A 25,944-nucleotide genomic window follows, 5' to 3' on the forward strand; every position below is an offset into this window, starting at 1 on the left:
AGTTTCCTCCAAGTCAGTGACAGGAATGCCGGGACGTAATAGACGTGACTGTGTGTGTGGGCCGCGCCGACCGTCTCAACGACAGCTTACGCGCGCGATTTCCCTTCAAGGCGTCTTTCTACACCTGCGCGATCGGCTGGCCGGTCGTCTGGGGCGACACCATGGTCGACGGCGGGTACGCATACGGGACCTGGGCAGGATGGACAGCAGCAGCCTGCCCGTATGGCTTCGCTTCAGTGTCGTACAGCCCGGGCGCTGTCGTGGTGACAGGGGGGACGGCGCTCCCGCCCTGGAACTTCGCCTCCTTGACGGACTGCTGCCAGACGTAGTTGCCGCGCTGAGCCTGGATGATGAGCATGGTGAGGAGCGTGCCGGTATATGTCCACACTGTACGGGATAGACCGTCAGTCAGCACTCCAGGCTCAAGAGCGGTTGGTCGGGGCTGTCACGTACCTGCGATCCAGCCGAGAAAACCGAACGCAGCAGCTGCAGACGTCTCGCTGCAGACAGTTCGGGCCAAGGCGGGGGTCCAGGTGTCGCATGAGACCCAGAAGTCGCTCGCGTTGGCAGCGGCGGCGCCACCAGTGGCCAGGAACAGGACGCCAAGGAAACCTGTTAGTAGTCACGCCCAAGCGTCAGACGTCGATCGGTCGTGCAAGGTTTAGTGGGACAGCGGGGGCGACGTACCTATCCAAGACAACTCGACGACAATCATTGACGTGAACGCGCCTGACCTGAGGAAGTCGATGACGAGCCTAGAAGTGCCAGTGGGCAGCGGGTGAGAGAACTGTTGCGGGCTCGTCGGGAGGCAGGGTACGTACATGGGGGGCATGGTGAGGAGGGCGAGGACGGCTGTCGCCACGGACAGACCAGCCCATCCGAAGGTAGGCAGTCGCAGACCGCCGACAGAGGAGAGGACGTGTGCACCGAGACCAAGGAGAACGATGGCGCAAAAGCATGCCCATGCTGCAGGTGAGTGTGTCAGGATAGACCCCGGTTTAGCAGAGACGATGAACACACCAAGGGCTGCGATACGGAAGATGGAGAGCCAGTACATCATGATGAAGATGGTATGTCGCTAGCGTTGACTAGGGCTTTGCGGACAACGTCAGAGCGACGAGCAGGAACAAGAAGACCGGAGAGGGCGAACCAGGTGAAAGCACAGATAGATTGGAGGGACTGGGAGAGCACCCTTCACGTATATATCGCGGTTGCGAGGGCAGCACGCAGCATCGTGAGGAAGCTCGGGCGCATTTGAAGCTTTGTGTTCGTCCTTGAAGAGCGGGGGTGCGAGGCTTCGGCGCCGACCGCCTGGACAATGTGGTGGCAGATTTAGTGTATATGGATATAGTGCATGCACATTCGTGATCTCCGCGTACAACGACTCGACGTTCCTAGTCAGCCTCATCTGGCAAGTGGTGACAGATTGACAGCCCCGGGAACGCTTAGCGCCCGGCACCTGGGGGTCATCCTAATCGTCCTCACCAAAGGTAGTTAGCATGCGGATCAAGGGAGGTCATAAGTTTTATCGCGTTGCATCCGAGAAAGGTCTGCTGCAACGGGGTGGGACGGGGCGCTGCTGGATATTGAGGGACAGCTGAAGTTAGTGCTCACATGTGCGAGGGGACATCTTGACCTCCCGGAGCGGATAGCGAAAATCGCACCGCCTCGCGGCTTCCTGTGTTGACATCGAGCGGACATGGAGCCGTCAGGAGGCAGACAGAAGTAGATGGCTGAAGCATTCATGACAGGCGTCCTTGTTGGCCGCCGATGCTGCCAGCGTCGCCAAGCACAACGAATGCATACGAGGTGATTGAGGATGCTGCAAGGACATTGACTCTGGGCCCAGCATAATGAACGCATACAAGCGTTGCACGCGGACCTTGTATTCGGGATGGCTCAGCCGGCGGTACGAGCTGTTGCATTGGCGCGGCCATCGATGCTGGCGTTGGACACAGCAGGCCGATCAACTCCGCGAAGACAACGTCTGGGATCGATAGAGGCGTGGCCATGGTATGCGCACCTCACGAACGGCAAATTAATGTGGAGGAGGCAGTGGAACGCTGACCCGGGTGCGGACGGCGCACAGCAAGGGCGTGTTCTCAGTGTGGTCATACTACAGATAAGACGAGGAGGCGGAAGCAGAACAAGATTGAGGCGCATGTTGGTTTCCCATCTGGCACCGCAAGCGAGAGGCGGGGATGCCAAAGGTACTTATCCCGAGGACCACGGAAAGGTCTGCGCCAGGACGAACGCTGGTGCGTGCGTTCGCCCCTCCCTCGGGAGACGTACCTTGTTTCCAGTCCAGCCAGCATGCGAGGTGTCGTCGTTGGTGGCCCAGATGTGTCAGCCTCCGGGTAGCCAAGACCAAGCCAGCAGAAGCCCCGTCCAGCTCGTAGCAATACTGACAGTCGGCCAGCCAGCGCGTACGCGAGAGTCCCCAGAAGCAGCCTTCTCCATGAGCTCATCTGCTGTCGACGGCCACAGCTGGAAAAGAGCCGGCGTCGAAGACCACTTGCAAGGCTGCCGAGGATCGAACGTGGTCGAGTGAAGAGCAATCGTTCTGCTCCGACACGAAGCTTTATGCGGCGCGCAAGCGGCGGCCTCTCTTCCTGGCGGGCATCTCTCATTGGCTCGTTTTGTGAAGACCGTCACAGTTGTGCACGAAGAACAACGCTCTCAGACCATCCTATCACAACGCCGTTGTCAGAGGCATTGTCGACGCCCGTGTGGCGCAAAACAAGGATACCATGTCAACGTACTCGTCTCTCCAATCCTGCTGCCAGTGGCGGCTCCGCTGACAACGCGACACCATGCTTGAGGCCCGTACAAGGCTGCACAGCTGCCGGCTGGCTGTGTCACAGTGAGTGGCATGGACACAACTGCGAGAGAAGCGTGGGAAGGTTCTCGCCCGCTCGATGCGCGACCACAACAACGTCACATCCTATCGACCCTCGCTGACGTCACGCGTCATGACGCGTCGGGCATTCCCAATGCGGCCATCGTCCACCCATTTATGGCAGGAGACGCAGAAGAAGCGGAATGACGATGACCGTCATGAACTTCTGTCACTCGAATCCCAGCTGCGTATATAAGCCCCGCCACGACCCATGGACCACCAGAACACGCACTTTTACCCCGCTTAATTCGTTCACAACATCCACACCAGAACTTTCATCATGGCCAACCCTGGAAACGTGAGTCGATTCCTTCGTCTACACCCACATACACCGCGCTGATATCTTTGCTACCAGGTTGCTCGTGGCCTCAGTTCGTTCGATCACGTTGTCCTCAATGCTCACCCTGACCCACTTTGCAGAGGCCGCCGTGTCCAACCCCAACAACTCGGAGGAGACTCGCGCAGACGCTCAGCGCCGCCTCGACGAGATGATTGACAGCGGCGATGCTACAAGCACTCAAGCGCACAACGCTCAGGTCAAGCAGGGCCATAAGGCGAGTGATCATGAGGCTTACACAAACGATCGTATTGACGGCTTCCTGTAGGCGAACATCAACAACCCGAACACTAGCGAGGAGGCGAAGGAACGCTCCCGCCGGGCCATTGAGGACTTGGAGGATTAAGCCAGCCTGTTGCGCTCGCCATGTACGATAGATTGGCAATGTGGATTGCAATAAATGTGATGTAAAGGTTGATGTTTAACGGTCATATGTCTCCGTGAATCATTAGTCGACTGTGAAGTCGCGACAGAGATGACGGTGGCCCTCGATTCAGACTGCCACGGTTTGAGGCCCGGCTGCTTTGTATAGGTCAATGGACGGGTCCAAACCAATTCCGGACCCGGATCCCTCATGCCTAACTTCGAGGACGCTAGTATCTAATCACGACACTGACCTTAAGTTCGAGCGCTTCGGGACGCTCGTAGCCTCACCTTGTTTGTGCTGTCCTTGATCTTGTGCGGCAAAGGGCGCCGCCCACAACCCCAACAAAACCCGAGGAGACCAGTGTCCCTGCTCAGCGTGGTCTTGACGAGATGACTGGGCGCAGCAAGGTCGAACAGTGCAGAGAGGCTCACGCGGGCCAGGCAGAGCCGCGTGGCCACCATGACTCCAAGCTACGTTGATCTGATTGTTTGTCGACCGCGCCGCTTCATCGTCGTCGACGTCGCTTTGTAGGCCAGCAACCTCCAATCCGCACAGCAGCGAGGAGACGAAGTAGCACTCGCGTGAGGTTCTGGAGGACATGTAGGATTTGATGTCTCGGCTCTAGAGGACTGTGTGTTTTGTACGATAGCGTCAGTGCGGTGTTTGAACCAACGAGAGTGTGCCTTGTCCTTGTCCCAAACCACGGTTGTGAATTCGGAAGTATGCGCCTTGCCATCGGTCTGTCTGTTGCGTGCATTCAAGGGGGTAACAGTACTATTGTCGTCGTAATCCAAGAACGTTACAGGCGTCGTGAGTTTTCCGCAGGTCCGCAAAACGAAAACACTCCCAGCTATTCGACACAGATCGAATGGAAGGACGACCGAAGGCCACTAATATGTAGGTATGTATATGCATCGGAGGACGAGGAAGTTGGGGGGACTAAATGCATGCGATGGCGAGTGGTATGTGTAGGTAGATGATTGGGAAGGAATGATAACGTAGCAGTTGGGGCATGATGACTATATGGGCGCAAAGCAGGCAGCAGACCAGCGAAAGCGATAAGATAGATAGAAAATACTCATAAATGGGGCGTGCAAAACATGAACCACAAACCACAAACCACGAACCGCAAGTCACGGACTGCGGATGGCTCTCAGCCTACTTGATCTTGCGGAGCTGCTTGATCGCGGCGTGCATCTCGAGCTCCCTCGTCTGCTTCGACCGCCGGTTCTCGCGGAAGTTGAAGTACTTGCCGCGCGTCTCCGCCGCGACCTCCACCGTTGTCGAGAACCCCCGTGAGTACGCTGGTTGCGAGGTTACAGCGGGCTCGCTGTTCGACCGGTTTCTGTCCGTGCGCTCGGTGCGGTCCCGGTCAGCGCGGTCGTTCCCGCTCGTGCTGATCCGCTCCTTCGAAGGGTTCGAGAACGTGGACTTGGTCGGGGTCGGCGGGTTCCGCTCCACCCGCTCGCCGGAGGACGTGGATTTCGTTGGGGTCGGGGGCTGCATCTGGGCCTGTCCCCGACGTCCTCCGCGTGTGGCACTCTGGCTGCGCCGCCCAGAGCTTCGGCCCGAGCTCTTGCGGGACCGCGGCTCCTCGGGAGGAGGCACGTTGGGGCTTGCGAACGGGCGCACGGACGTGGGAGACGAAGGGGTAGGGATCGTCTCCGCCGAGTCGGTACGATAAGACGAATACAGCGATGGCACCGGGGGCACAGGCGGTATAGGGACGGGAACCGGAGGGAGGGGTTTTGACGAGGAAGCGATAGGGACTTCCGGCGCCGCGTCCTCCGTGACGAGCATGTCGGTGATGTCGTGGAGACCGACACCGAAGAAACGCGAGAGCTTCGCGGCGCGCATACGGCGCATGCGGAACAGCGGATCTGTTGGACTCGTCTCCGACGCACTCTTCGGCCCTGACAGCGGTGAAGAGGCTTCGGGAGGCGAGAGGGGAGCTGTGGTAGATTCTCCCCAGTGGAACATGTTGAGGAAAGGTGGAGGGCTCGCACGGAAGGACGTACGAGCCGGGTATCTCAACGGAGTAGCCGAGTGCTGCGACGGGGCAGTCGACTGGGGTATCGACGCTGTCGATGCATTGCCAATGGACTGCTGGCTGGGTGAGGAAAGAGGGAGTCCGAGAAGAGACGCTGGACGCAAGTCCGTATGCTCGGTGTGCGACCCGTTCTTTGAGTTCAGATAGGGCAGCAGCACAGACTCGTCGTCTCCCTCGACCGAGGCTCCGGTGTATGGTGTTTGCTGGCCCGAGGGGGGAATCGACTCGGCGTCCGCAAAAAGTAGCGGTGAGAGGTTTTCACCCGATGAACCTCCTTCGCTTTTCGGCCGCCCGTCGCCATCAAGTTCTGGCGCAGAGAAGGTGGTGGCGATAGATACGAATGTCGCGCGGGAGTCACGCCTGCGGTCGGTAATCGCGAGTGCAAGAGAGACCGACTCGTCAGCACCCTGAGCGCTGGGGCGGATGTTCGTGATCTGGTACAGTGCAGGCGGCGGGTCATTTCCGAACATCTGTACGCAAAGCCAACGATTGGGCATGAACAAGACGTTCAACGAGATGATGAGATTCAGCAACATGTTCAACATATCAAGAACGAGTTGAGAAACTGCGAAATCTTTAACTCACCTGGTTCATCTTGCGCGCACGCCGCACGTTGAGCGCGCGCTGTTTCTCCACCGTCAGCGGTCGTTCTAAGTCATCATCCAGGTCCGGTTCTGCGTCTGAGTCCTGTACTGCACGAGGGGGTCGTCTCACTGTCTCCACGACCGCACCCGCCGTGTTCGGGCGGCGCCTCTTCAACTGCCCCGACGAGTTGCTCTTCTTGTGTAGGACGTGGTGCTTCAATGTCTCGGCCGGATATGGTGCATCCGTTCTTGTGTCAGATCCGCGAACGAGCGTCCTTACGTCCAAGCTCAAGCGCCGTCTCGGGTACGGACGATCGTGATTGGCGCGCTTGGTAGACGAGGCACGGCGCGCGGGGGCCTGGGGTTCCTGGATCTCCCTCGAAGCGTCCGCGAAAGACATGACTGACGGGGACGCGAGCGGGGAGCGCGGCATGGGCGATGATGCACGCAAGAGCACGTCTGGAGGGATGTGCTCGCCCAGCTGTCGCGCAAGCTTCGCGGCACGAGCGCGTTGCAGCTGCTCGGGGGTCCGTTCAGGGATGAGAATGGAAGATGCGGTCGAGTCGAGTCGCTGCCTTGACGAGACGGACATGAGCGAATCCCGCCGTGAGGGGCCAATTGTCTCCTTGCCGCTATCACCCGACACCCTCGTAGGCGAGATGGGCGAAGCGGGGAGAGGCGGGAGTGTTTGTGTGTGAGGGAAGGCAACCGGGGACAGGGGCGAGGGTCGCGTAGTGCAGGCCTCGGGCGGGATAGTGAGTGACGGACGGAGGGATGCGAGGGAGCGAGTACGTTGTACCCGGTCCTTCCGAGCGGAGGTGTTATGGCTCACGGTAGCGCTGCGCTGTATATTGAGCGAACCTTTGCGCTCAATACCTGGTGGTGGTCCTGCAGGAGAGGACTGGGAAGAGCTGGACGCGGAAGTGGAGGGCTCCTCCAGGAGACCGGTGAGACGCATGTCGTTGGCCTCTTCCATGGACACGGGGATGGGAACTTCCCCAAGGATGCGGCTCAACTTCCTCGTCTTCCGGAGTAACTTCATCTTCTCACTGGGGTCAAGGCCGTCCGCAAGAGAGATGGGAAGGATAGGCTGCTCCGGCTTGAGGTGCAAGGACGAGGGTACTAGCGGGCTGTGTGGGGAGGGAAAGCTGTCGCGCATCGGGGAGTGTGGGGACTTGTGGTGATCCTTGGACCGGGAAGATGAGGACGCCCTTGAGAGTGGGAGATTAAGGGAGAGCGCGAAGCTCTTACGGTTTGGGTTTGACAGAAGCATGGCTGGGGCGTATGCGAGTGCGGTGACAGAGGGCGCAGTAATGGGGTGGAGGATGTGACGGAAAATGACTGATGGGTAGATGGGGGCGTCGACTAGTTCAGACTGTACATGTGAAGCGGAAGACTAGAGGAAAGCAAGAACAAGAACGAGGGGGCTCACGAGGACGGGGAGGGAGACATGGGGCAGCACCCACGGGGGATGGGCGCAGGAGGGAAGAAAGCGCGAGAAATATGGTGGCGGGCCATCGCACTTGTTCTGTTTCCCGCAAGTGTGGAACTCGTGTACTTACCCGCCAGACGCGTCTGCGGCAAAACCAGCCTGGATACCTTCTTACTCCTCCATATCAGGAAGCTCGCGCCCCGCTCTCACGCCCTTCATGCCAGCCAATCGTGTGCACCCCGGGTATCTCGTAGCGCGCTGCCAGCCTCCTTCTCGGACGCCGTCCACAAGCTACAACTCAATGAATAATGCAAGTGACAACGAACGGCCTTGAGTCTAGTATGCAACGTGCTAATAATGAAATGCAGGGCGGATGCAACACGATGAGAGGATATGCAATGATGGCGAGACTCCTAGCGAGCGACAATAGACAACCAGTCCAACTGGAGTCGGCGACCTGACAATAACGACTATGTATGCGAAGCGAACTGTACAGAGAATGCAACGCAATGCGACAGATACACGATTTGACACAGCGACGCGAGACTTACCCGGCATCATCTCGCTGCCCCAAGCCACTGCGGCGAGAGCCCTGCAGGTCAAGCATGGCCACAGTCCCACCGGGATGCTGATCGTACGGGCTCACGCTGCGCCGCCTCGCTGGCGACGGCGAGGACGTCGATGTGGGCGTCGCCGCCGTGTCCTCAGACAGCTCGGGGGTACTCGTCTCCTCGCGCGCATGCTTCCCAAACAGGATGGACATCCGCAGGTCCGACGGGAGTTTCACCAGAGATACCCGCTTCGCAGCCCGGGTTTTGTTCCATTCCTCGGCTTGCTCCTCCGGCATCTCGGGGGCGGTGTAGAATTTCTCGTGCGTCCCACCCTCCTCAGTGGTCGCTGTGCTGTCCATCGAATTCTGCGCTGCGAGCGGCGCTGCCCGCTGGCGTTCAGGAGACTCGAGCGAGGGGAAAGAGGTGTCGGATGCGGTGTAGCTGCCGCGTTCGATTGGTGTTGTCGCAGAGGAATGTGGCGAACTGAGTGTCACAGTCGCACTACGTTGTCGGCCATGCCACGCCGACGACGCCCCAGATGCCGCAGAATGGAACGAATCTGCTACAGACGAGTCCGGACGGGGATGCGCTGACTTCGCCGTACGGGGAATGTTGACGGGTGATGATGAGGCAGGTTGCGCCTCCGTCTGGTCCACGTACGCAGACAGAGTGAGCTTGGGCAAACGCGCTCGTTCGGCTTCTTGGGCGCGCTCGGCTTCTCGTTCCACGACGCGGTCGTGCTCGCGTTGGCTTGCAATCTTCTGCGTCGCAGCACGCATCGCCAGCTTCTTGGTCCACTGCCAGTCGCGCTCCTCCGCCGCAAGGTCCGCAGTGAGAACATCACGATGACAAACCAATTTCTCGATGTCGAGCCGCACCTGCATGACGCGCTTGGCGACGTTCTGCACCGCCGCCTGCACCCTGTCGCGCGTCGCACGCTGGAATGGGGTCAAGACAGCCAAGTTGCGAACGAAACGCATGTCCGTGTCGAGCTGATTCCTCGCAAGCGCGATCTTCGAGTTGAGGTCCTCGACCTTCGACTTGATGATCTCCGGACGGGACGATAGGCGTGGCTTCGCGTCGTCGGTCGAGCGTCCTGCGGGAGGAAATCCCGGGGAGCCAAGGACAGACTCCAGACTATATGCACGCTTCCGCGTCGAGCGTATGCTCATTTCGTCCAGTGACCGCCACTTCCCCGTCGCCAGCTCTGTCTTGACTTCGTCGAAGGTCGCTTTAAACAGGCGAGACGAGTTCTCGTACGGCGGCGTGCTCGGATCGGAACCAATCGAGCCGGCAGTGTTGGGTCTAGCGCGAGAACCCCCTGTACTAGTAGCGTTGGGTGGCAACGTCGGTTCCGAATCCCCGGCACCGCGTGAGACGATATCGAGATCCTCCGACAACCTGCCGTTCCACGTGCGAATAACTGGCGAAGATGCTTTCCCCAAGTTGTGCTTGACGTCCTTGAGGTGGGATGCAGCAGCGGCGATGCCGGTCAGCTCAATATCCCTGCTCGAGAGACCCAGCGAACGCATGCGAACGCCAGCGGTCTTGAACGCGCTTGCGTAGTTGATACGTGCGATCCACTCGTTCATCTCCCTCTCGTCCTGCGCTTGCAGTAAAAAATGTCGGCCATCGGGCATGACAAGGCGCAGCGTGTGGGCATACTGATACAATATAGCCGTTTAGCATCTGAGGAACAGTGAAGCCATCAGAACGACTGCGCACCTTAGTATAAGACTTGTCGAACACCGCGATCGTATCGCGCACCGAGAACATCTCATCGGGCTGGGGTAATGACGTCTGGGGAAGGACGACTTGACCATTGGAGCGTTCAGCCTGAGCCTGGATGGTGCCGGCCCAAGAAGTGTCCCGAAAGAAGAGTAACTGCGATCCCGTGAGCAGGACACACCATTCCCGCCACTTCCGGCTGAGCGCACGTCGGCCACCCTCCATGATGTCCTCCTTGCGGAGCAGCAGTCCGACCTTTGTGACCTTGATAACGAACATGCCGCCAGAACCCTGGGTCAGAGGAGGAAGCGAACCCAATGAGCTCTGGAACATCGGACCGGGGCCACCGCTCACGCTCATGCTGAAGAAGGGAGACGCGAGGTACCGGTGGTCCAATCCACCAACTTCGACCATGGTAGCAAGAGCAAACGCTCGCTGGAGTTCATCCTCGTTCCAGGGTCCAGCAGTCCCTTGATAGAAGTACGGACTTTCTGCAGGAACAAGAGCATACACGTCCACCCGCAGGTCGTCGAGGAGGTTCTGTGTAAGGATTTGACATAACAGCGTCAGTGAGCCTGCATGAACGTAGTCAAGGTAGGTCATACCCTGGTTATGAGGTAGTAGGGGTCAATCTTGTTGCTCTTCCCCAGAAGAGTTGAGCCCGATCCGTTCAGTCCACCTGGAGAAGCCATATTGATGGTAGACATCCTGCGTGATATGGCCTCGGGCACCAGGCCTCGCTGCCCGTTCACGTCTAAGGGATCCTCGATGAAAATGAAGGGTGCGAACACGATGTTGTCATAAAAACACTAGACAAGCCTCAGAGATGTCTCCGCATACGAGATTCACTGAGGCAGACGCACATCGAGGACCTCCGGGGCCACACCCGGCAGACGCGTATTCTTGATGTAGTCCGGTTTAGTCATCTTCCGTTTGTTGGACTTGTTGAACGCATCAGTATGCAACATTATAAGGCTGAATGCTAGGATATAGGGATGGTCTGATGACCAGGAACGTCAGGAACCAATTCCCCACAGGACTGACTAGTCAAACGGGACATACCATCGGACGCGAATAAGTTAGGATTACATTGAACATATCTTGCAGCGAAAGCTTCGATGACACGGTCGATCTGCTGTGTTTCGCGTGGAAGGCCCACGTCCATGAGCAACTTCCGCACCGCGACATCAAGGGGGTCTCCAACAAAGTTGAAGCGCTCAATAAAAACATGCAGCGCTCGAGCGTGGAAAGCGTCCGGGCTTCATGCGTGACGTGAGACACATCACCGTAGGGACGATCAACCAGAGCTCACCTAGAAGCCAAAACGGTCGCTACCTCCGCTTTACTGACAGCTTCCACCAGCCTCTGCAGGTAGCCCTCCGGCGACTCTTCGTCGGCCCTCGGTCTGGGAATCTCGACAGAGGGTTTGGAGAGCGATGGTCGTGACGAACCAAGGCTAGACGGTGGTGACGTCAGACCTTGTCCATCAAGGATATTCGGCGAGCCCGAGGAAGTCGGGGTGTGAGAGTTGCTCGACGAACCCCCAAACAAATTTACCGAAAGGCGGTGAAGAAGGGGCGGATTGGTCTGTGCGCGTGAGCGAGGCTCGGGTTGCGAAGGCGGTGGAGGCGGCGCTGGCTGTTCTTGCGGTGTTGGAAGAGGGGAAGACGCGGGTGAGGCAACGAAAGGACGCGGGTCGGCGAAGAAGGACAGGCGGGGACTTGAGGCGGAATCGGCTGTTTGGGGGCGCTGGGATCCACGCCTTCGGCGTGTGTGGATGGATGGAGGGAGAGGAGGAGATTGGTCTGGAAGACGTCTTTCGTCGTCTTTCCTTAGGGACTGTTTCCGAGTGCGTTCGGAATGTCGTCGCTGCAACTCTGATGGATGGTTCGCAGACAGACCAGGTGACGGCACAGGGGTATTGATGTAGAACGGAGAGACCGGTGGGAAGACAGGAAGCGTGGGCTGAGGCGTGGGTGATGGTGGTGCGAGGGCGGGATCAGGACGCGAATTGACCCTCCTGCGGGACCAGAATGAGCTCTTTCGACTCAAGGGCTTTTGGTCGGACGCATTGGCATCGATGTCTGTCTCCCGTTGCTTGCCCTTGGTGTCGGATGACATCAAGCTCAACGGACCCAACGACAGACCTCGTGTCCGCCTACGTTCCCTGATAGCTGATGGAGGGGCCTCGTCAGCAACGCGCTGGGGTTCCCTATGGAAGCTCTTCGCGTGACGGATGGTTAAGCTAGGGGCTCGTGCTTCTGACATGATGGGTGATTGCGGTGGAAACAGTGAGACGGTGTTGACCTCTGAAGAGGATGAAGAGGCAGAGACAGTTGGTGCGCCATGAGGAAGGCCGAGACCAAGAGCAGCACGCGCAAGCACTACTGTTGGTTGGGATGCACTTGGAGACTCCCCTGGTGCATAGGAAGAACGAGAACCGGGTTGCAGAGAAGACGCACGCGATGACGCAACTGAAGCAACACCCGACCTGCTTTCAGCCTGCTTCCTCGCGTGCCGTGTAGGGTCATCGCTCTCTTGCTGGGAAACGTCCGGAGATAGTCGGTTGGGGGGCGTGAGCATAGGCGGGCTAGCGTTCGGGGTCGGCGGGAGGTCTTTATCCCTAGTGTGCAGAGTAGGGGGATTGAGAGCATGACCCGCTGGGGTGCCCATCACTCCAAGCTCGTCTGTGGACATCGCGGCTATGTTCTTCGGCGAATACGCTGGGGTGCCGCGCCGTCTCCATAATGGGAGAGAGAAGAAATGAGTGGTGGTCTGAGTGGTCGTGACATTGACAACATGAGTTGTGGTGGTAGTCGTCGTCTCTGTGGCGAACACGGCGGGGTCGGAGTGATCCTGGGAATATGGCGGGGGTGGGGTCGCGATGTCGGGGTTGCGAGTTGTCCTTGCTGGGGAACCCTTGGTTGATAGGCCAAATAGAGCAACCATGCCGCGTCCGCGGAGGGTTGGAAGAAGGGAAGAACTAAGTCGACTCCAGGACTGCGGATGGGAAGGGGGTGAGGAGGAGATGGTGGTCGGTCTCGTCCAACTCGTCGCGAATTCCGTTCCTGCAATCCTGACCGCGGTCGATCTCCTGCCTTTTCCGGCCGACGTGCCCTGCGCAGTCACGTGCCATAATGGGTAGCCCGGCGTCTATACCCTCTGGCAAGAGCCGTAACCGTTCCAGGTTCCGAGTCTGAGTCCTAGGGACTCGGAGTCGGTTCTTGCAAGACTTAGACAGCCAAGATGGAGATCGTACGTCTGGCATCCCTCGTTCATATCTCAGACGACTAACGTGTTGTATAGCGCTCAGCAATGATAGGACTGATCTATAGACGGAGTGGAGTGTCTTCGGAACCACCCACTCGTCAAACATTGCATTGGACAGTACACATGTGGTTACCATGACCGAAGCCAGCAATCATGACCAGCTTGTCCTCCATGTCAGCCGATGATGGCCAGCGGGGGCCGCGAGGCAATGAAACCCCTCACCTTGTACTGAATTGCCTCGTACCTGCCACGTCTTCGTGACCGACGCATAGGTGACGTCTACAATGCCGCGAACAACATCGACACGTTCTGCTATGAAGCAGAGAAAATTATTCTCATCCCCTAAGATCGCTGGCGAGGCTCTCTTGTTGTCGCCGGCCACATATCCTTGTCCTGGTATCCAGTTATTTGATGATCATGAACTGTTCGAAGGGATCCTCGCGAGTATCCTCCTTGGCGTACTAGTATCATGGAAGGCACGGAATGATGCGTACTATCCCTTGAGATGCATATCCATAAGACATGTGGCGACAATCATGGGAATAGGTGATACAGCAGACGATGCAGAAAAGCATGTAGAGTACATGTACGGGGAGCTGGTCTACCAGTGGCGCCTGAGTTGGCGCTTGATAGCCTCGTATGCTGCTTTTGTTTCCGTGCGAGTGGGTTCCAACTCTGCGAGGTACTGCTCCACAGCTTGGTCTATCCGGAAGACAGGGAACTCGCCACGAGCCGCCGCAGACTGTGGCCGTTTTGCCTCCTCGACCCAGTCCGTAAGGAGAACGGCAATGTCCGACGAGATTGCCTGAACATTTGCCTGCTCATTGAATGGAGGAACCTGTCACAAGTGCCAGAAGGTCAAGCGAGTCAAGGAAGCAGTGAAGAAATAACACCGTACCTGCGACTCGTACATCTCGTGCAATATGTCCCAGACCTCGGGATAGGGAACACCGCACTGTGTGAGGATTCGAGGCGCCCATCCGTAAGGTATCTCGCCTTTGTGGGCGAGAGCGAAGCGGACCAACAAGGACGCGACATGTTCTGATCATTACTATAAGCGACATTCTGAACTCCAGGAAGATGAAATGTGACTGACGGAGTGGGAACGCGCTCTCTGAGGGATAGAACCGTTGACCCAGAGGTACGACCTTTGCAATGATGCGGTCTGCTGCGACTTTCGCGTCGACGCCCTCCACGGCTGCAGTCGAATGGGGTCAATCGTCGCGACCTTAAAAGCAGTCATGAGGACTTGCCTTCCTCGAATATCCTGTTCCAGATGGGGCGGACGATGTTCTCTTCTCGGTGCTCTGATACGTGCAATATGAGCAACTTAATCAGTGGCAGATCGAGAGGATCCGCATATAATTGATACAGCTGCAGAACAATAGTACTGAGTGAGGCAAAATAGTAAAAATTAAGGTTGCACGAACCTCGGTGATGTTGTACAAGCGATATGACAATGCCTTGAACCGTTCCGCAACCTCCGGGTCATGCTGTCGGGGCAAGAGCGTGTTGAACAGCTCCAATTGCACCTGTGCGACATCCAACTTTTCCTCGAGATCAGTGAGGAAGGCAATAGCAGTCTCATGTCTACCGCCGACGGATACAGGGTGCGACTTGGCATTGCTGACGGCAAGCGTTAGGTACTCGAGACGGGTCTCGAGGGACAAGTTGAACCTACGAAACGTGTGAGTTGTGTGGCAAGGTGAGATTGTATCATAAGACCTACTCCGTGGACTCTGCCAGGACAGCCAAAACTTCCGCTGCACGGAGGGGCTGGCCATCCTTGACGTAGAACTGCCAAAGGAGCTGGAACTTTTTCACCGTGACTGGCTCTCGTCTGAGGTGAGCCTCCAGATATGCGGGACGCATCTGTGATGGGTCTTAGCGTGAATTGTCTTCCATGAACACACAGGGATACTCACCTCAAGCAACTCATCGGCCATGCCCCGGCCAATCAGCCACTCGTATAGGGTCGAATGGAACATTTCGTCCTCGCTGGCGAAAATCAACTCGTAGGCATGGCCTCGCACAGCCTCAGGGTCATCGACCTGAGCAGCAGCCTGTTTGCCAGCAGCCACGCATCGTTCTTCGAACACGGTGAGAGAGTCGAGGACAAGTTCATAACACTGTCTCCGTCTCTCCCAGAACTGACCACGGGCATCGTTGGCAGGGCAGCCTGCAATCCAGTACTCTTGCCCTTGCAGATCAGTATCGAAGACTTGCGCACAGTAGAGGGGTAGTTCCACAGCGCCTACCGTAACACAGGAAAGGATCAGCATGGCTGGGAGCAGACAGGGTTCGCATGCGGTTACCTTTAGCGTAGCTGAGCTGTTGGTAATCCCCACATATCTCCCGTAGTTTGTCGAACTCGAGGTTGCGAGCACCCTTCATGAACAGCCTAACACGATCGTTCAACACTCGGCCGCAATCCAGTATCTGCCGAAGGACGCACCTGAGCGACTCTCCAAGCCATGTCTGGCGCTCGATGGGGTTGCGAGTCTCCACAGCTTTCCGCACGTTCTCTCGAGCCTGCCGCAGTGAACTAGTTCAGCTACTGTAGAGAATACTAGCGGCCACTATGACTTACCTTGTATAGCATGACGTCGTCGGTACTGCAGAAGGAACCGCACCGCTGCTGAAGGACTTCACTGATGGTATCGACCTATGAACCGGTGAGCTTAGTTTCCCAACAGCATGTACTCATACATACACTGATCTGCTGGCCAATTTGCTGATTTATGATGACATTGACCAACGAGCGAGAGGCAGTGACACCCTTGTCTGAGGTGATGAGGTCTTCGAAGGTCAGAGAGCTGACAAGCTTCTGGATATCGGGTTCGCAGCTAGGAAATGTCAGTACACGGACTTATTCAAGCCAAGCCGACTTACTGAGAAATGAGCTCGCCCAGGTGGTGATCGCTAAGGAGTAGGATGAAGGAGATGGCCTCAATAGCTCGTCCAAGGAGGCCCAACAGCTGAGATACAGAGCTTTGCTCCGCCTACCGCGCGAGGTCAGCGCACATATCGCTGTGTGCAAGGCGACAAGTGAGGCTTACCTTCCATGCCTCTTGCTCGTTTGCAGCGGCAGACCGCGCTCCGGTATGGTCGCCAGGTGCAGAGTGGAATAAATAAGGATTGGTGTCAAGCAACTCTTTCAGGGCAAACAGATTCTTCTGCGCGGTGAGAAGAACGTCATCCGGGACGTTGAGGTCTTGTAGACCGTTAGCACTATGTAACAGATGTGAGATTTGACCAAGTGATTCTGGAGTAGCGTACGTACGCGGCCTTCGTGATCGGTACCTTCCAGAACGGTCGGACCAATCGGGCGAAGTACAGAGCCAGACCCTCCCGCCTGCCGCTGAACGTCGCGGTGCCGGATCCCTCGCCTACAAAACGCTTAGTGTCTGTCCTATCTCCAGTTTGTTGCATGATGACTGACTTGTGCCATATGTCACCCGCTCTGCCCAGGTTGGCCGCTCGCCGAAGTCATAAAACGCTTGTCTGGCAACGGCTGCGAGGTCTGCACCAACGTGACTCATGGAGCCTACGGGTGACTGCTCCATCGGGTCGAGGAAAGTGTTCCCACTGGCAATGGCCAGGAGCATGGCGCATGTCTGATCGCGGCCGTAGCTGCGTGCCAGGAGATTGGTAAGTGGGGTGACAGCACAAAGAGTGAACGCCGTACCTGTCACGGAACTCGATTAAAGGTTGTGCATTGCCTTCGACCTGGAACTCTTCGATGACGTCCTTGAGCGCATCTACAGCACGTCGCTTCACGATCCAGTGCAAGCCACCATTGTTCAGAATGATGTACTGCCTTGCCGGCTCTGTGAGCTGGGTAGCGAGCTCATTGGTAACGAGGGGAGTGGGAGTGTTGGCAGGTGCCGAGGTTGTCATAGAATACTTCGACCGAGGAACAGGAGCAATACCCCAAGTGAGACCTGGAATTGATACCAAAGTTGCACGCTCCGTCAACGGTGGTCGACTAGGTCCCGTGGCTGTGCCATACGTAGGATTCGTGTACTGTGATGGCTGCTGGACCTGAGGCGTGTGCAGTTGGCCCAAAGAACCAATCTGAGTGAGGTCGGGTGCCATACACAATATGTAGTCCGTATCGGCGACGTCGGCTCCTTGCGAAGCGACAGTGATACCAAGGTCATAGCAGGAATGCTGGAGGTTAGCCAGGATGTATGGACGGGGAGGAGCCTGCTGCGCCTGGCCCATCCCGTAACCCACAGCAGCGTCACCGAATGACCGCCCCTGCTCGTCAGGATGGATCAGGTTAGGTGGCGGTAAGCGGACGTGCGCTAGGGACAATGGACGGAATCCAGATGCGGGTGCAGCACTCCAACCGTAGCCCGCGCCGTAGGAAGATGGCGAGAAGTATAGGCGGACACCATTGGCAGTGACGGCAACGAGTTGAACACCGGCTCGGCTTTCGTTTGGGTGAACGACGTGGAGGGCGATGATCGTAAAGTTCTGCGGAGTGAGAGCAGGAGAGCCAGGAACTTTGTCCTGCGCGGCCTTGTATAAATTCGAAATCGTCTGCAGATGTTGAATGTGCTTGTCCCCGTTGGTCCGCCAAATGGAGATCGCGTTGTTGCCAGTCAAGGAGTAGAAGCAGTTCCGCGCAGGGTCAGGGACCAGCGTGATGATCCTGTCTGTAGGGGCCAATAAATCCACAACGGAGCGACCGGTAGACGAATGACATACGGACCTTCTGCGCTCGACGTACCAAGACGGGGGAGGAGACTTTGCATACCACCGACCGAATGGTTGATGAGCTGCACCCTCTTGCCAAACCATCCCTCCTTCTCCTGGTAGTGTAGCTCGTACAGGTTCCCGTCCTGAGTCCCACACATGAATATGCGGCCGTCTGGAGTACCAATCACAGCAGACATTTCGACATCACAAGCAATGGACATGTCCGTCGCATACAGCTTGATCTCCGTGCGAGTCTGGTTGTTTGGCCCAGGGACCAAGTGCGTTGAAACACCGAGAAGGAGAACCGTGACGGGGGTACAAATCACCAAAAGAGAGGTAATTTCGTCAATGAAGACTCCGGGCTTCGGCTTCACCAAGGCGACGTAGGTAATGACATCCGGCTGGTCGACGAAGGAGCTCAGCTCTTGTCTGGATACGTATGCATGGGAGTGAGCAGGTGGCACGAAAAAGTCCTAGTACCTCTTACTCACCCGTCTATGTAATCCCACAGAAAGAGGTTATGGTCTATGGCTATCCAGACGCGTTCAATCTCAGGTAGCAATCCCATATGCGTGGCAAGGTTGGTGGCTGGGACAGTTACATGAATGCGTGTTCAGTTTTGCACGCAGTAATCCTACTCACAGGTGTAATACTGCCACAGACTTTCCGGGATTCCAATATGCCGCCTCTTCTGAAAGGGTGCACGGTAGTCGTCCGGGAACACCGTGTACGACGCGGACGAAGGCATCCCCGCTGCATGGACTCGATCAGCGACTGAAGACGCATGCACAGAGGAACTCTCACAAATCATGTCACCAAGGTCTGGAACAATCTGAGAATCCTTCACCAGCTGCTCCTGGAGCACACGGCTTGCTGCCTGCAGAGCCGGGAGGTCTAGGACCGGCGCGGGCTTCGACGCGGCCTGCGCCTGCCTGAGCTTGCCGCCATTGACAGACGCGATGAGCGGGCTCGACGTAGATGTCGACGCGAAGTTCTGTTGAGCGGCGATGCTCGTGCGGAAAGCCATGGACATGAAGGTCGTGGAGGACGGTGGCGGAGGAGAGAAGGACTTGAACAAGAGCTACACCGATCACGCGTCATATGCGCGCGCGACTTTTTGTCTTTCCTCGCGCGACGCGCGCTTCCCTCGCTCGTTCTCGCTCTTGTCTTTCGCCGCTCTCGTGCTTTCTCAGTCTGCCATTGTCCTCGCTATGGCCGACGTCGCTGGTCCTTCTACCCCTTCCCGCAAGCGATCTCGATGGGATATCGATGAGGACAATACTCCCCCAGTCGAGAAACCTATGCAGAAACGAAGGACGAAGCCCAAGCCTGCTGCAACTACGGATGCTCTCACCCCGGAGCGTTTGGCAACGCCTACACAGACTGCGGCCATTCATGCCCGGCAACAACAGCATAGTCTCTTCGTGCCCCCAAGGACCGCTCATCCTCCTCTGCTACCATCTCGCTCAGTCTACTGCTATGAGCGGTTGAACTCGATTGAGGAAGGGTCCTATGGAGTGGTGTTCCGGGCGCGAGACAAGGAGACAGGCGATATCGTCGCCCTCAAGAAGCTCAAACTAGACGAGGAGAAGCACGGATTTCCGATAACAGCGTTGCGCGAAATCAATGCGTTGATGGTATGCAAGCACGAGAACGTGGTGGGCATACGGGAGGTAGTCGTTGGAGATACGTTAACTCAGTACGTCCATTCATGTGGTACCTCCTGTCTATAGTCAGGCCCTGACCTGTAACCAGGGTGTTCATCGTTATGGATTTCATTGAACATGATCTCAAGACTCTGCTTAGCGTCATGCCGTCCCCCTTCCTACAGTCGGAGGTGAAGACGCTCATGCTGCAACTCCTGTCCGCCGTGGCATATTGTCACGAACGCTGGATCCTCCACCGTGACCTCAAGACGAGCAATCTGCTCATGAACAACCGTGGCACAATCAAAGTGGCGGACTTCGGCCTTGCCCGGAGGTACGGAGATCCTGTGGGCGTCGGTGGCCTCACCCAACTGGTTGTCACTCTATGGTACCGGTATGTACAATATTATCGGTATGTCACGCACGAGTCCACACTTTCAAATATGTCTGTCTCGTGTGCAGTGCCCCGGAAATCCTCCTGGGCGCGACAACATACTCCACAGCAGTCGACATGTGGTCCGTCGGATGCATCTTTGCCGAACTGCTTCTGAACGAGCCACTCTTCCAAGCTAAGGGCGAGATAGAGATGATCTCCATGATCTTCAAGCTACTCGGACCGCCAACTAGGGAGACGTGGCCCGACTATCACACCATGCCTTTAGCGAAGACGATCACCCTCCTTGCACCTCATCCGCCACAGCTACGTCAGAAATTCCCATATATCACTGCTGCAGGACTGGATCTCCTTTCTCGCCTGCTTGCCTACGATCCGGATGGAAGGATTACTGCGGAAGAGGCACTTAAGCATCCTTACTTCAGGTTCGTCTCCATGCTTTTTCTGGCTAAGCAGTATAGTCTGACACCCATGCAGTGAGTCACCTCTACCCAAGCATCCTGATCTATTCGGGTCGTTTCCTTCCGCGGCTGCTGGCGAGAAGTATGTGCATCGTTGCTTCAGACGAATCTTTCTGCTCACATGATTTCCAGGCGAAGGAAACCGGACAGTCCGTCAGCTCCTGTCAGAGCTGCAGACTACAAGCTTCTCACAGAGTTCGATTGATTATATTAGAGACATCAGACTGACCTCTGGAACAGTGTATTATGCGGGCGAACAAGGAAGAGTAATTTACAACATTGGGTGAACTGCACATCACAGTATACAAGTCAGACAATCGGCTGTGACTGTTCCTCGTCATCGTCCATGAGTGTATTGAGTACATCACGCATCTTCTTGAACCTATTCTTCGTGCGTTCTGGGTCCCCGCACTTGTCGTAGTACTCCTGGACTTCCTCCACAGTAAAGCGAAACTCTTTAGCGATGTCCTGTACTGCCTGGTCTATGGGATGCAGCGGCGGCGCGACTGCTTCTGGAGGACTGTTCTACAATGTCAATCATGTGTCTCACACTGAAGACTGACACGTACTTTGTCCGCGCCCTCTTGTTCGGGCTCTCTTCTGCGTCCGCCTTCCGCTTTGCCCATGCCGGCGTCGGCGCATTTCCCTCGCGGATTGCCCACTCATCGTCATCCTCCATCTCCTCCTCCCGCGCATTCTGCCGAGCCGTCGCAGCATCCATCTGCCCCGTCACGGGTGTCGGCATCGACATATTGTGGAAGACAGGCGGCGGTGTCGAGTATGCCACAGGATTGAACGTGTCATTCGGTCCTGGAAGAGGACCCAACACCCCACCAAGAGGCACAGGCACAGGCATTGGGACAGAGTACGTCTCCATGGAGTGGACAGTGGACAATCCAGCCATGGGCGACTCCGAATCATCGTTCATAGCGCTCTTCTTCTTGCGGACCCGCTTTGGCTTCTCTTCAGGTTTCCGCACGTACCCATATTGCCCCTTCTCGCCATGTGCGGGCTTCTTCTGGTCCACTATCTGAGCGATCTTTGCATCGAGACGGGTCGCATTCTTCTTGTAGCGTTCACGCCACGACTGCCAGGTGTGACGGGTCACCCAAGAGTATTCTGGATCATGCGCCTGATCCATGCTTATCTTCAGCTACCGTTGATAGCCTCACATCTATGCACTCACCATCTCGCAGAGTTGTTGATACAACCGGTTGCCCGTTCTACCCCCAGTCTCCTTGTAAGGAATCTTCGCGGCGATCCAATCACAAAGATGCTCCTCGTCCTGTTCGGTGAACTGTGTACGTCTGTCGTCACATCAGCCGACTGACCACATAGCCTCGCAAGGACGTGAACCTACTCTTCTCCGGGCCGGCGGCCTCCGGGGTTCTTGTACACCACAGGTGTGTAGATGACTTGACCCTTCTCGATACATTTCTTCACCCACAGGTACGACTCGACGTACTTCTCTGGCTCGCCTTGATACGTCTTCACGAGATGCTGGAAGATCTCGGTGTTTGGGTCGGCCAAGATGACGCGTGCCAACTGGGCGCTAGCAGTGGGATCTCCCCCAGAATGCTGTAATTGTTCGGTGAGCACGCCGTCGACAACCACCCCATGCAACCTTGCGTTGACCCCTTCCCCAGTACCCGAACACTCAACTTAGGCCGCAAGGAGCGAGGAGGATAGACTCACCATGATGCGTGTAGCAAGAGTGGCCCGGACGTTCACGTTCGCAATGCTTGAGTCGATGTGCATCCGGATGGGCTTTCCTTCGTGCAAAAATATCTGCTTGAGGAGCATCCCAGAAACCTTGCACGCTTCAACGTAGGAGTATGGCACGAAGTACCTCTCCGGGCGTTCGGGGGTCGACCAGCATAACCGCAGCCGCTCCTCCTCTGCTGTGCCAGGCTGCACAAGCACGAAGCCCGCACGCGGAACCTTCGGTTCAACACGTCCACCTAGTGCCTACAGAAGAAGCGCAACTGAATGTCAGCAAGGATCCCCTCAATGTGTATTCAAGGAACCGACGGCGCAGAGAGTGACTACACACCGCGATGGTCTCACAAACATCCGCCTGGATCTCCTGTGGGATGTCCTTTTGGATGAAGAACTTGATCGCCATTCCATGAGCATCTTGGAAGATCGGCTGAGCCGTTTACACATATCAGCCTAGTTGCTTCTCGCAAAGAGTAAGAGAACGAGTACCATGGTGCTCAGCAAAACACTTGGGGGTGGGCGGAGGGAAGGTAACCTTGTACAAGGGTTAGAGTTTGGTTTATGTAACGTCGGGGTTAGGGTTTTTGAACACCAGAGACGCCCATTTCGGTAGCGCCCAACGACTGCCGGCGCAACCTAGCATCTCGACGGAGTTGGCCTGCAGGGGAAGCACAGTGAGTACTAGCTACTTATATGGCTGTCTTGTTTCCAATGCCGAAGTCCCTTTACTTTCATATGCTGACAGCTGTTGGCAAGTGTTTTCGGGAAGCCGTCGAAACAGCTTCCCACGAACTTCAAGCCGAACAGCCTCTACGGAGAGGTTGACAATTTGACGAAATCAGGTCGACCGTGAAAAGTATCATACGCGATCTTGTGATGCTGAACTCAGTAGAGCGCGTTTACCATTCACGTGGGCGTGTTGCAGTAGACGCTCACAATCAATTGGCAGACAGGCAGGACAACAGTGCGGAGACCGTTAAGGATGACAATGAGGTTGATAGGATGTATGATATTATATGGATACATGCACTAAGTGACTTAAAAGCAGCGCGAGGACAAGAGGACGTATTATGGCAGTACCTTGCCAGGGTTCATGATACCGTTCGGGTCGAACAAGGCCTTGATCCTCTTCATCCACTCGATACTAGTAGGGCTCTTAGAGTATTGCAGCGCATGTGTCTTCATCATTCCGATACCGTGCTCCGCAGATATCGAGCCCTTGTACGATGCTGAAGAGGAGTTAGCACCGGCCAGCGTAACAGTCTGTGGGAGGGATTTGACTACTGACCAACTAGCTCGTAGACAAACGGTTCGAGAGCAGCTTCGATCTCAGGCGTGTATGCCGCAGCTATGACGTTCAAGTGAAGGTTTCCTGGACAGACGAACGTGAATCTTTGTGAACACTGTCGACCTTGCTGGATGCCACTCACCGTCACCAACATGACCGTATCCAACGACGTACTTGACGGCGTCTTCATGCAGGAGATCTTTTGAACGCAGATGTTCCCGAGTCTTGTCGACCACTTCCTGGAACTTGTTGCGTGGGACCGAGATGTCATACTTGTACACCTTGCCCTCCTTGGACACGGCTTCTGTCAGCCCCTCGCGGATAGCCCAAAGCGCAGAGAATTGCGCTGGTGACGTTGCAAGCACGCCGGTGTTAATGAGCGGTTCCTCGGTGTCCATTAGGCTTTCAAGCAGGCTGTTCAATTTCTGCAATCGAACATGAGCTGTGAACACAGCTGCACGCGAATTGATACTGACCTGCTCATCGTGATCCCGGTTGCTACCGCTTGTCTCGACAAGGACAAAACATTCTGCACCGTCAATGTCTTGAGGATTGAGCGCACGGCCTTGGCCATGCTTTACCGCGAGGTCGTACACGGTTCTATCCATGAACTCAAACGCGGAGAGAATTTCAGACAGCTGCCGCTTCACTTCCTTGTACAAAGGTTGTACATTCTCGAATTTCGGAAGCGCGAGCATGACGTTGTTCGACGCGTGTGGTGCGGGGGCGGCGAGGATGGAAACACCAGTAACGATGCCGAGCGTTCCTTCGGCACCAATGAAGAGCTGCTTCAGATCATATCCTATTGCCCGACGTCAGCAGAAGGCATCTCAGGAGGCTTAGAGAGCGTACCGGTATTGTCTTTCCGGAGAGAAGTCAGCTGGTCGAGCACAGTACCATCGGGCAGCACGACTTCGAGACCCAGGACAGAGCCATGGAGGGAGCCGTAACGGAGAAGTCGGAGACCACCGGCATTCGTGGACACATTCCCGCCAATCTGGCAGCTTGTAGAGCTTCAGCACCAGCACTGGGTGGCAATATAACACACTCACCTGCCCTTCGAGCCGAGGTCGAGTGGGACAACGTGGTCGTGTGGTGTCAGATAGTCGCTGAGGTACTGCAAGATGCACCCAGCGTCCGCCACAAGAATACCTATTGACAAATGAGGGACGAGGGATGAATGACAGGCGCAAATACACGCACCAGAGACGTCATCAAATGAGCGAATCTTCGTCATGTTTGCGAGACTGAGAATCAGCTCGTCCTTTATTGGCACGCCGCCTCCTACGAGGCCGGTGTTCCCGCCTTGAGGGACAATCCCAATCTTCCGCTGGTTACACCATTTGACGATCTCGCTGACTTCTCGTGTCGTACGTGGCTTGAGAACAGTCGTAGACTTTCCGTGATACTTGTTCATCCAGTCGTTGTTGAACGGTTCTAGTTCGGAGGATGAAGTCGCGCTGGGAGACAGAGTGGAGAGAATGGAGGACGAGGGCAAGATTTTGGCGAAGTGCGCGAGGTCCTCTTCCGTGACCGAATTCAGCCCCGCGAGCCCAGCGGGAGTGTGCGACCAGCGACGGGGTGCTCGCAAGACGACACGCCGAGCAAGCTGGCGGGAGAACATCGTGGACGCGGGATGAGAACACGCTTCCGTGCTCCGTGCTCACTCACCTGGCAGCTTTCTTACAAGGGCGGCTGCACGTGACGTCACTTCCCGAAACGCGATGCTGGCGCGACACGGTCCTGGTCACGAGCCCCGGACCCTCCTACCGCAGGGTCCGACTCGTCAAGCCAGGGTTCTTCCTCCCTTATTCTTCGTAGTCGTGCTCGCAATATCACTATACCTCATGATCATCGACGTGGACGCCTGGCAACCCCCTGCTGCTCCCGCCCCGACTGCAGAAGTGGAAGATGATCCCGACGTCGAGTTTATGGGGTTCGTGCGTACTCAGTTGCCAGAGTTCAAGCAGAAGGAAATGGACGATAATGGATTTGCCTTTACGGGATTCGACAAACGCAGCAGTCGCTCTCAGACTGTTCCAAGGCCTCAAACTGCCAACAGGACCCGTCGACCGCCCTCCGGTACCTCATGGTCCAGTCCGAGTACTACAACTGCGAGCGCAGAACCCCCGGAGGTTATAGTGATCAGTGATTCGGACGAGGAACAAGGCCCTCCGGCCAAAGTAAGTCACAACTATGTGTATACCCCAGCCCCCAACACCCTGTTCACGGGGATCTCGCGATAGAAACGCCGGTTAAGTCCTGCGAAACCTGCGACGATACTACCGGGAACCCAAACAAGACAACTCGGATTCAGAAATGTGAACGCGATATTGCGCCCTGCGCAACCCATGCCGCCCGTCCTGCAGGTATGTCGTAGGTCCATTGGGTACCATGTCCAACTCACTGACCGCTTTGGTACCGGGTACAGAATAGGGTCGCAATGGAGTGCATGCGAGCAGCAGATCAGGATTCGGAGGATGAGGACTTCATCACAGCTGGTTTGTATCC

At 56.5% G+C, this 25,944-nt stretch overlaps 9 protein-coding genes across 9 annotated transcripts; 3 read left to right on the plus strand and 6 right to left on the minus strand.

The window, feature by feature from the left end:
* Positions 1 to 118: 118 nt before the first annotated feature.
* Positions 119 to 1,060, minus strand: L226DRAFT_565216 (uncharacterized protein; the record flags this gene model as incomplete). The annotated part of the gene is made up of 5 exons (XM_067683770.1): positions 119 to 387; positions 454 to 612; positions 688 to 755; positions 822 to 966; positions 1,021 to 1,060. 5 exons carry the CDS (start codon positions 1,058 to 1,060, stop codon positions 119 to 121), a joined length of 681 nt encoding a protein of 226 aa, XP_067543231.1.
* A 1,967-nt stretch (positions 1,061 to 3,027) lies between these two features.
* On the plus strand, positions 3,028 to 3,585 carry L226DRAFT_607753 (uncharacterized protein; the record flags this gene model as incomplete). Its single annotated transcript, XM_067685851.1, has 4 exons — positions 3,028 to 3,197; positions 3,255 to 3,270; positions 3,320 to 3,453; positions 3,505 to 3,585. Exons 1-4 carry the CDS (start codon positions 3,180 to 3,182, stop codon positions 3,580 to 3,582), a joined length of 246 nt encoding a protein of 81 aa, XP_067543232.1. The 5' UTR covers positions 3,028 to 3,179.
* A 768-nt stretch (positions 3,586 to 4,353) lies between these two features.
* L226DRAFT_607754 (uncharacterized protein) lies at positions 4,354 to 7,850 on the minus strand. Its single transcript, XM_067685852.1, has 2 exons — positions 6,239 to 7,850; positions 4,354 to 6,123 (listed from the first exon to the last, which is right to left on the minus strand). Exons 1-2 carry the CDS (start codon positions 7,508 to 7,510, stop codon positions 4,762 to 4,764), a joined length of 2,634 nt encoding a protein of 877 aa, XP_067543233.1. The 5' UTR covers positions 7,511 to 7,850; the 3' UTR covers positions 4,354 to 4,761.
* L226DRAFT_33704 (uncharacterized protein) lies at positions 7,575 to 8,097 on the plus strand. Its single transcript, XM_067674045.1, has one exon. It carries the CDS (start codon positions 7,688 to 7,690, stop codon positions 7,976 to 7,978), a length of 291 nt encoding a protein of 96 aa, XP_067543234.1. The 5' UTR covers positions 7,575 to 7,687; the 3' UTR covers positions 7,979 to 8,097.
* Positions 7,905 to 12,998, minus strand: L226DRAFT_475998 (uncharacterized protein). The gene is made up of 6 exons (XM_067676694.1): positions 11,261 to 12,998; positions 11,011 to 11,207; positions 10,812 to 10,948; positions 10,554 to 10,757; positions 9,946 to 10,488; positions 7,905 to 9,884 (listed from the first exon to the last, which is right to left on the minus strand). The coding sequence occupies exons 1-6, from the start codon at positions 12,895 to 12,897 to the stop codon at positions 8,217 to 8,219; spliced, it is 4,386 nt and encodes a 1,461-aa protein (XP_067543235.1). The 5' UTR covers positions 12,898 to 12,998; the 3' UTR covers positions 7,905 to 8,216.
* Positions 12,999 to 13,603: 605 nt separating this feature from the next.
* L226DRAFT_528803 (nucleoporin) lies at positions 13,604 to 18,996 on the minus strand. Its single transcript, XM_067679461.1, has 20 exons — positions 18,730 to 18,996; positions 18,568 to 18,678; positions 18,417 to 18,513; positions 17,939 to 18,354; positions 16,907 to 17,882; positions 16,661 to 16,851; positions 16,502 to 16,607; positions 16,278 to 16,449; positions 16,111 to 16,220; positions 15,932 to 16,064; positions 15,809 to 15,883; positions 15,674 to 15,750; positions 15,534 to 15,619; positions 15,144 to 15,472; positions 14,948 to 15,090; positions 14,649 to 14,895; positions 14,472 to 14,592; positions 14,315 to 14,416; positions 14,117 to 14,259; positions 13,604 to 14,056 (listed from the first exon to the last, which is right to left on the minus strand). The coding sequence occupies exons 1-20, from the start codon at positions 18,956 to 18,958 to the stop codon at positions 13,820 to 13,822; spliced, it is 4,101 nt and encodes a 1,366-aa protein (XP_067543236.1). The 5' UTR covers positions 18,959 to 18,996; the 3' UTR covers positions 13,604 to 13,819.
* A 105-nt stretch (positions 18,997 to 19,101) lies between these two features.
* L226DRAFT_528804 (Pkinase-domain-containing protein) lies at positions 19,102 to 20,747 on the plus strand. The gene is made up of 5 exons (XM_067679462.1): positions 19,102 to 19,624; positions 19,681 to 19,965; positions 20,034 to 20,390; positions 20,443 to 20,508; positions 20,559 to 20,747. The coding sequence occupies exons 1-5, from the start codon at positions 19,137 to 19,139 to the stop codon at positions 20,629 to 20,631; spliced, it is 1,269 nt and encodes a 422-aa protein (XP_067543237.1). The 5' UTR covers positions 19,102 to 19,136; the 3' UTR covers positions 20,632 to 20,747.
* Positions 20,648 to 22,654, minus strand: L226DRAFT_549322 (uncharacterized protein). Its single transcript, XM_067682671.1, has 7 exons — positions 22,635 to 22,654; positions 22,480 to 22,575; positions 22,122 to 22,394; positions 21,787 to 22,004; positions 21,613 to 21,733; positions 20,996 to 21,558; positions 20,648 to 20,946 (listed from the first exon to the last, which is right to left on the minus strand). The coding sequence occupies exons 1-7, from the start codon at positions 22,635 to 22,637 to the stop codon at positions 20,736 to 20,738; spliced, it is 1,485 nt and encodes a 494-aa protein (XP_067543238.1). The 5' UTR covers positions 22,638 to 22,654; the 3' UTR covers positions 20,648 to 20,735.
* A 475-nt stretch (positions 22,655 to 23,129) lies between these two features.
* Positions 23,130 to 25,078, minus strand: L226DRAFT_549323 (FAD-binding domain-containing protein). Its single transcript, XM_067682672.1, has 7 exons — positions 24,637 to 25,078; positions 24,486 to 24,585; positions 24,286 to 24,437; positions 23,910 to 24,235; positions 23,576 to 23,858; positions 23,434 to 23,517; positions 23,130 to 23,374 (listed from the first exon to the last, which is right to left on the minus strand). The coding sequence occupies exons 1-7, from the start codon at positions 25,055 to 25,057 to the stop codon at positions 23,214 to 23,216; spliced, it is 1,527 nt and encodes a 508-aa protein (XP_067543239.1). The 5' UTR covers positions 25,058 to 25,078; the 3' UTR covers positions 23,130 to 23,213.
* Between the last annotated feature and the right edge of the window lie 866 nt (positions 25,079 to 25,944).

This window comes from Lentinus tigrinus, assembly GCF_003813185.1.
Source record: "Lentinus tigrinus ALCF2SS1-7 unplaced genomic scaffold L226scaffold_1, whole genome shotgun sequence".
Lineage (NCBI taxonomy): Eukaryota > Fungi > Basidiomycota > Agaricomycetes > Polyporales > Polyporaceae > Lentinus > Lentinus tigrinus.

Excerpts from the sequence above, each read along its gene's own strand:
- L226DRAFT_528803 (XM_067679461.1), bottom strand. The coding sequence starts at position 18,958 with ATGTCCATGGCTTTCCGCACGAGCATCGCCGCTCAACAGAACTTCGCG. Across the intron at positions 15,473-15,533 it reads ACAGCTCAGCTACGCTAAAG|GCGCTGTGGAACTACCCCTC; the intron begins GTAACCGCATGC and ends GTGTTACGGTAG. Across the intron at positions 14,057-14,116 it reads ACGAGATGTACGAGTCGCAG|GTTCCTCCATTCAATGAGCA; the intron begins GTACGGTGTTAT and ends CACTTGTGACAG.
- L226DRAFT_528804 (XM_067679462.1), top strand. The coding sequence starts at position 19,137 with ATGGCCGACGTCGCTGGTCCTTCTACCCCTTCCCGCAAGCGATCTCGA. Across the intron at positions 19,625-19,680 it reads GTTGGAGATACGTTAACTCA|GGTGTTCATCGTTATGGATT; the intron begins GTACGTCCATTC and ends ACCTGTAACCAG. Across the intron at positions 20,509-20,558 it reads TCCGCGGCTGCTGGCGAGAA|GCGAAGGAAACCGGACAGTC; the intron begins GTATGTGCATCG and ends CATGATTTCCAG.
- L226DRAFT_475998 (XM_067676694.1), bottom strand. The coding sequence starts at position 12,897 with ATGGTTGCTCTATTTGGCCTATCAACCAAGGGTTCCCCAGCAAGGACA. Across the intron at positions 11,208-11,260 it reads GCGACCGTTTTGGCTTCTAG|CCCGGACGCTTTCCACGCTC; the intron begins GTGAGCTCTGGT and ends TCACGCATGAAG. Across the intron at positions 10,489-10,553 it reads CCTACTACCTCATAACCAGG|AACCTCCTCGACGACCTGCG; the intron begins GTATGACCTACC and ends ATCCTTACACAG.
- L226DRAFT_549323 (XM_067682672.1), bottom strand. The coding sequence starts at position 25,057 with ATGTTCTCCCGCCAGCTTGCTCGGCGTGTCGTCTTGCGAGCACCCCGT. Across the intron at positions 24,586-24,636 it reads CTCATTTGATGACGTCTCTG|GTATTCTTGTGGCGGACGCT; the intron begins GTGCGTGTATTT and ends ATTTGTCAATAG. Across the intron at positions 24,236-24,285 it reads TCTCCGGAAAGACAATACCG|GATATGATCTGAAGCAGCTC; the intron begins GTACGCTCTCTA and ends GTCGGGCAATAG.
- L226DRAFT_607754 (XM_067685852.1), bottom strand. The coding sequence starts at position 7,510 with ATGCTTCTGTCAAACCCAAACCGTAAGAGCTTCGCGCTCTCCCTTAAT. Across the intron at positions 6,124-6,238 it reads GTGCGCGCAAGATGAACCAG|ATGTTCGGAAATGACCCGCC; the intron begins GTGAGTTAAAGA and ends CTTTGCGTACAG.
- L226DRAFT_33704 (XM_067674045.1), top strand. The coding sequence starts at position 7,688 with ATGGGGCAGCACCCACGGGGGATGGGCGCAGGAGGGAAGAAAGCGCGA.
- L226DRAFT_549322 (XM_067682671.1), bottom strand. Across the intron at positions 21,559-21,612 it reads ATCAACAACTCTGCGAGATG|GCGCATGATCCAGAATACTC; the intron begins GTGAGTGCATAG and ends AGCATGGATCAG. Across the intron at positions 20,947-20,995 it reads AACAAGAGGGCGCGGACAAA|TCCTCCAGAAGCAGTCGCGC; the intron begins GTACGTGTCAGT and ends ATTGTAGAACAG.